Source organism: Propithecus coquereli, unplaced genomic scaffold (assembly GCF_000956105.1).
Source record: "Propithecus coquereli isolate 6110/MARCELLA unplaced genomic scaffold, Pcoq_1.0 Scaffold101, whole genome shotgun sequence".
Lineage (NCBI taxonomy): Eukaryota > Metazoa > Chordata > Mammalia > Primates > Indriidae > Propithecus > Propithecus coquereli.
Window position 1 is genome coordinate 1,228,993 of NW_012133970.1, and position 7,619 is coordinate 1,236,611.

The 7,619-nt window shown below is 41.8% G+C and overlaps 1 protein-coding gene across 1 annotated transcript in view; it reads right to left on the reverse strand.

Annotated features, from left to right (window-relative positions):
- Positions 1-6,006, reverse strand: part of TAF1 (TAF1 RNA polymerase II, TATA box binding protein (TBP)-associated factor, 250kDa) — an 80,745-nt gene extending 74,739 nt beyond the window's left edge. The window contains exons 1-4 of the mRNA XM_012642906.1: positions 5,823-6,006; positions 4,724-4,838; positions 4,475-4,591; positions 382-501 (exon numbers count right to left, since the gene is read on the reverse strand). Of these exons, the coding sequence (XP_012498360.1) occupies positions 382-501; positions 4,475-4,591; positions 4,724-4,838; positions 5,823-6,002 (532 nt within the window). The 5' untranslated portion in view covers positions 6,003-6,006. The remainder of the gene's footprint in view (positions 1-381; positions 502-4,474; positions 4,592-4,723; positions 4,839-5,822) is intronic.
- Positions 6,007-7,619: the final 1,613 nt, after the last annotated feature.

Sequence of the window (7,619 nt, forward strand, 5' to 3'; positions counted from 1 at the left end):
TCAGGCTGGTTTCGAACTCCTGAGCTCAAACAATCCGCCCGCCTCGGCCTCCCAGAGAGCTAGGATTACAGGCGTGAGCCACCGTGCCCGGCCCTCCAGGGGTATTTTTTAAAGACTCGCGGTGATTCTGATGGGCAGCCAGATATAAAAGCCACCGACCTAAACTACTACTTCTTAAGCACATGTTAAAACACTGATGCCAAATGTTTTAAAAGTAAAGTTTCCTTTTAATACTAAAATTTGAGAGTGTATCAATCTCCAGAAGTTTTATCCTTTCCTAGCAGCTTAATTTTGTTTAATCTCCCTTTATGTGTGTGCCAAAAGCCTATACTTATGAATGGAAACTTGCTCCTTAGACAAAAGTAGACACTCTCTACTTACCACCAGTAATAGCATCTTGGTCCTTATCCTTCTTCAGTGGTCCTGGGGGTGGAGGTGGGGGAGGCATCAACTTGCAATCAATATCTTCACAATCAGCATCATAGTCATCTTCATCATAATCTAACAAAACCAAGAAGATGATCTCCTCAATATCTAAAATGTTATACAACCACCTTGAGCTCCCCCTTGCCACTCAAAAATTTAAAGCACCACATCAAGTACTATGCATATCCCTTAAGAATACATGGGAGATGTAGTTTCAGCCTTCAGAAAGAGATGGCATCATGGTATAGCCAAATACCATAACATTATGTATAGTATCTCATACAGGATATGAGAGAGCTTCCAAGAACTCTTTGAAATCTTTTGCTCCTTTTCCAGATCATGTGTCTTTTTTAAAATTTTCACTCTGTTCAATCTCATAATTACATTGAATCTTTCTTCCTCTTTCAGTTTCCCACAAGACTGGTCTTTCTTCTCACCTCCCAAGTCTTTGACATACTTCTGTCTTACCACCTGCAGTTTATTATTCTTTTCACTGTCCTTTAACCATTGGCATCATTTAATACTTGGTCCTGAACACTCTTTTATTCCTCCATATGTCCCCTTTCTCAAGAATCACCCTTACCTAAATTAAACCCAAATCTATAAAACACTGAAATATCCTTCAATTCTTTTAAATTCCCTTTTGTTACTATCAATACCATATCTATCCTCATTTTCCCAGCTTGTGACTTTAGTCTACTGTCTTCTTGATCAATCTCTTAATCCCCAACATACACATTTTCTAATCAATCATTAATGGTAATTACAGCGATTTCCATTTATTCAACTCCCATTATATGCCGGGCATTTCTAGCTGTTTTATATATAATCTTCCCAATAATACTGCAAAACAGGAATTATCCTGAGATACAGAAGTTAAGTGACTTAGAGTCACACAGCTTCAAGTGACAAAGTCGGAATTCAGCCTGGTTTAACATCAAAGCCTATACTCTTTCCAACATACTTCCTCACTCACCAAGTCCTACTGATGCTTTATAAACAACTCTCAAGTTTGACCCTCGCTGTCATTTTCCACAGTTGTCACCCTACTCCAGACCTTGATAATTTCACATCTCTAGCCTGCAAGAACAGTCTCCAAGTTAGCCTGCCACTCAGTCTTTTAGTAATCAAAATCCCAGAGCAACAAGTATCAGTTTTCTAAAGCACCACATAGAAATGAAAGCCAACTAACAATCACAGAGCATCCACCATAATACTATACTATGTAAGTATTTTTACATCATTTGATAATAAATAAACTCTCACAAAAGCATAATAATTACTAAGGTAACTATTATCACCTTTACTACAGACAAAAAAAACTGAGGGATTATTACAAATGATAAATTCAAGCCTCAAAGATTGAGCAACTTGCCTAGGGTCACACTAAACATGGGGTTGGGATTTGAACCTATGACATTTTGAACCTGGGACATTTTGACTCCGAAGTCCATTTTCTTTTCATTTTACCACCCTGTCTCTTACTGAACAATCTATGTTGGTTTACAACTCTTTATGGCATCAAATCCCAAGTAATGCATACATAAGGACACTGTGAAATTGCTCTATCCTTGGTTCTTGCTATTTGGCAGTGTGTTTTCCACTCCTTTCAAGAAAACCTGCTGGCTGATCACTGCCCGCCCCGCCCCCCCCCCAACACCACACACACACACACACACACACACACACACACACACTACTCCCTTATTTCTAAATATCTCAACCTATGCCCTTAGCTTTCTAGAGGACAAGGGAACTTAGAAATGAACATCCCAGAGTACTGAGATTCTATCCAATGCAGCATCCTCCTTTCCCAGGAAGTTAGCTCATAAAACCCACCTAGGAAACCCCCACAAAAAATATTCTCTTCCTTAATATCTCTAGTCAAGACAAGGCCAAACCTGAAAATTATAACTTCCACTGAAAATCAGAGCTGCCACCATCTCCCCCTTAATCAGGGTGCTCACAAATAATAGCTATGCTATTTGACTTAGTTATTCTGGCAGCCCATTGAAACTAAATATAACACTCATTACAGAAACATAAGCTTGTAGTTGGTTTGTATTCCTATGAATAATTGTTTTGCACTTGTTTATTTCATCTTCACCATATGTTAACAATATTGCTAAAGGTAGGTCCTATATCTTCTATTTTTTGTAGGTTACTTCTTGTGTATATGGTGCAGTTAATTCTCTTTATACAACAAGCACTCAAATCCATTAACTGGCCCTGCAAAAAACTCAGTTGAAGTATTTACCAAGGTTTTATCTACACTTCTCAGCAGCCTGAAATCTAATTCAAAGAGGTGGACAATGAATAAACAATGAGCAACTTCATATAAAAGTTTCAAGCAGTGAGGGATAGCACAGGGCAGTACAAAGAATGATGATCAACAGCTCTAGGTTCCTGACCACTTAACTGAGTGCCTGAAGATTAGAAAATGGATTTTATTATCTTTGCACCATACTGCTTATTTCAGTTTATAGTACATAACAGGTGCTCTATCTCTGTCTAATGAACTGAGTTCTTAAATTAGTCAGGGTCTGCAACGAGCTAATTGTAAAACTTTTGATAAAGTTCTACATTTTATTAAGTTCTCTAAAGTTTGTTTTCCTTATCTACTAGGAGGTTAAAAATAAGTAATTGCTAAGACCCCTTCCAGCTGACATTCCAATTCTACAACATAGCAGCTGGCATTCTGAATATGTAACGTAGCAACTGACATTCTGATTCTATAATGTAGCAGCTGATATTCTGATTCTATAATGTAGTAACTGACACTCTGATTCGATAATGCAGCAGCTGATATTCTGATTTTATAATGTAGCACCTTATACCAGGGAGAAAATCCTTACATTGGAGAAAGCATTAAGTACATTGTGTCAACAGAGAGGTGGGTGAGTAATATGAGCCAATAAATACATGTATTCATTTACATATTACATTGTATATTTAATCCTCCTCAAACTATCAATTCCTTACTCACAAAGACTGAACTTTGAAGAGCATCTAAAATAGTGCCATGAACCATGTGGATACTCAAATACCAGGTGACAAGGAGGAAAGCAGTATTTCCCTATTTGTCATTCACCAAGAATTTGGGACTGACCAGTACAAGGATAAACAGCTTGAGTATGGTAAGACCACCCCAGAACAACAACAAAAAGAATAGCAGCTACTTGGAACTGAGCTGGCAAAGGGAGAGAAGCAAAGGCACAGAGAGACCAGGAACAATGGTAGAAAGCAGGCATAGAACAAACAGAACTATACAGCAAGAAAATGTACTGGACAATGAGATACCACCTAACTCCAGTGAGAATGGTCCTCATCAAAAAGTCCCAAAACAACAGATGCTGGCATGGATGCGGACAGAAAGGAACACTTATACACTGTTGGTGGGACTGCAAGCTAGTACAACTTCTATGCAAAGTAGTATGCAGATACCTCAAAGAACTCAAAGTAGACCTACCATTTGACCCAGCAATCCCACTACTGGGTACTTACTCAGAGGAAAAAAAACATTTTATAAAAAAGACACTTGGACTCATGTTTATAGCAGCACAATTCACAATTGCAAAGATGTGGGAACAACCTAAGTGCCCATCAATACGTAAATGGATTAATAAAATGTGGTATATGTATACCATGGAGTACTACTTAGCCATAAAAAAATGGTGAACTAACACCTTTTGTAACAATCTGGATGGAACTGGAGACCATTCTTCTAAGGGAAGTATCCTAAGAATGGAAAAACAAACACCACATGTACACAAATACTAAATTGGAAGTAATCGATCAACACTTATGTGCCTGCACATATGGAAGTAAAACTCAACAGAAATCAAGTAGGTGGGGGGGGAATGGGTAAATTCATGCCTAATGGGTACAATGCACACTATCTGGGTGATGGGCACACTTCTTTCAAACTATACAAAAGCAATTATGTAACCTAAACGTTTGTTACCCCCCCTCCAATATTCTGAAATTTAAAAAAAAAAGAACTGGAAGAAAGTGCTGGAATGTTCTATCCATGGCACCAAAAAATCACCTGAGTGGCAAAGGGGCTGCAAGCTCCCCATTGTCTGCTGATATCTTCGGCTTTCATCTTCTGCTACCTCGTTGATGTCTGAATAGTCCACAGCATCTTCTGTACTCCTGATCCATCCTATAAATAAAAAAAGGGCAGGGAATCACAACAAAAAGCAACTGACTCTCACTCCCTAATTCCCATTTAAAAGTACATGTATAGTAAGTGTAGCCTCCTCCCCCGCCTTACTCCCCATGACCCAGACTTCACCTTCATCATTTACCAAGGCACCGTCCGTCCCAGTCAATTCTTCATTTGCCGTGAGTTCAGTGATCAGGCTGCCCAGACCCAAAGCCCCCAAGCCTGCCAAGTGCTTCTTACACTCCTGAAAAAGGGACAGCACCAGAGTCGGAGATAACTAGACCTAAGCTTCCCACACCACAAGGCTTACCTCCCTGGTCCACAAAGTCATAAATCCATATAAAAATGACTGCAATGTGCTAAAAGGAGTATCACATTCAAGAACCATAAATCTTCCACTAAACTCCACACTGATCAGATCTTTATTAAAGCACTATGTCTAATTTCACCTTCACAGTTTAAGATTATCGAAGGGCCCACCACCAAAGCTAAATGAATGGAATAGTAGTTTTCTGAATAAAGGCCAAGGCAACTGAGGTCATTTGGATGAGCAAGGCAGGGCAGGGCTTTTGGAGGGCTATCTTTTGCGTGTTCGTGTCACAGGGGAGGGGGAATATTGGCCAACAGCTTTATTCCTTGAGAAAATGAAGCAAAATGAAAGTAGGTGACTTTCAGTTGGGTACAAGAATAAACTTCAAGAATGTCAGTGAACACACTGGGACCAGAAGAGGTCTGCCTCGAGCCGTCTCAATAGTCATGTCCTAAGGCTCCGGGCCGGAACCAAACGATTTGTTGCATGTTTTGTCCAGTCTTCTGGCTCTAGAACCATCTCCGCTCAGCGATGTCAGAAATGCAGGCAGTGTCAAGAGTCTCCAAGGAGGTTCCCAGAATAATGGTTTGGAAGCAATTTCACTACGGTACACGATTCTTTTTCCTACTGTCTGGTCCGGCAGAACAATGTCTCCAAAGCCACCTACTCCGCGCCCGACTCCCGGGACTCGCCTACCGTCCCCCTCTCTTCTCCCCACCCACGCCCAGCACTGAGCCCTGTTACTCTGCATTACTCCCCCATCTACGAGAACGGGATCCTATTGCGTTAACTGCGCCCCCTCAGAGAGGGCCACATCGCCCTCTGCTCTCTCTTCCGAAGCACCCTTTGCTTTCCTCACTCCACTTACTCGCCTTAGCCGTACCACCCCCAGCCCTCGCCCCACGCCCACCCCCTCACATCATCCAAGACGTTCTCCCCTTCCAGTTGCCCAGCTCCATTGATGTTGCCAAAAAGAAAACCGGTTAAAGAAAACGGCCCGCCTCCAGCAGAATCTTCGTCGCTGTCTGTGTCTGACATGATGGCGGCAGCAGTGCTGGCAGCTGCTGCAAGCAGCCGCAAATCCAAGCCGGGTCCCATAGACCGGAAATAAAAACAGCAGTCACCCACAAATGACTTACGGAGCTCCTTGGCCCTCCCCGTCTCTACCGGAAGAGAAATAAAGAAAAAAAAAAGTAACCGGAAAGACCGGCCATCCTACGAGAAAGGAGAATAAGTGTTACTACTTTACTAACGGCTTTTGATTCGACCACACGCGGTCAGGAGGCTGTATATGAGGAAAGCGGTTGGTCAAAGAAAATTTCAGTCCCGCCCCCTTCCGCTAATTTGCGCAGGGTCATTCTCGCTGCACGGAACAACGGATCTTCCTCCAATCAGAAGGAGCCGCTTGGGTCACGTGGCTGACATTCTGGCGACCTCAGGTCACAACGCCACAAGGCTGGGAAAGTAAGAGTAAGAACGGGTTCCTCTGTCTGCTGGCAACAGCTTCTCCGCTCCGTCCCAAAGGGAAATTTGCTGTAAATTGTACGGACAGTCCCGAACTGTGCCTAAGGTACCTTTGCAAGTTACTTGTTTGGAATTGGCGTTTCCCCCATAAGAATGGATTCTCCCCCTCGAACGTTTTATTTCAGGAAATGTGAAGGATTAGTAAAATGAACAGCCGACCCTTAAATTCACAATTAACGTTTTGCCAGAGTTTTTTCGTTTTCCCTTAAACCATTTGAAAGTGAGTTGCAGACATCTTGGTTCGTCACTCCCAAAAACAAACAAACATCCTACCTCATAACTACGCTACCATTATCACATCTTTAAAAATTAAGTCAATATTATTTAACACAGTCCGTTTTGAAATTTCTCCAGTTGTCCTAGTTGGAGCATTCTACATTTTTTCAACCTAGGATCTATTCAAGGTTTGTGCATCGTATTTGGTCATCTCCCTTTAGTCCAGAATCTACCTGCCTTTTTGTTTTTCATGATACTAAATATTTGGAAGGATCCAGGCAAGTTGTCTTGAAAATATTACATGTTCTGAATTTGTCTGGTGGTTTCTTTTTCTTTCTTTTCTTTTTTTTCTTTTTTTTTTTTTTTTGAGACAGGGTCTCATTCTGTCGCCCAGTGGCAGCATCTTAGCTCACAGCAACCGCCAACTCCTGGAGTCAAGCGATCCTCCTGCCTCCGCCTCCCATGTAGCTGAGACTATAGGCGCGCATCACCACGCCCAGATATTTTTTTTCTATTTTTTGTAGAGATGGGATCTCGCTGTTCAGGCTGGTTCGAACTCCTGAGCTCAAACGATCCGCCCGCCTTGGCCTCCTGGAGTGCTAGGATTACAGGCGTGAGCCACCGCGCCCGGCAGTGTTTTTGAAATTGATTTAGGTTAAATATTTTACTGGTTATCAGAAGGCACAACATCAGGTTGTCCTAATATTGGTGATGCTAAATTTGATGACTGAAAAAGTAGTGACCACCAGATTGCTCCATTGCAAGGGTGTATTTTCCCTTTTTAATGTAATTAGTAAATAATCCATGGATACTTTGAGATTATGAACTATTCTGTTGCCAACCGCCCTTTTTTTCTTTCTTTTTTTTTTTTTGAGACAGAATCTGGCTCTGTTGCCCAGGTTAGAGTGCCGTGGCGTCAGCCTAGCTCACAGCAACCTCAAACTCCTGGGCTCAAGCGATCCTCCTGCCTCAGCC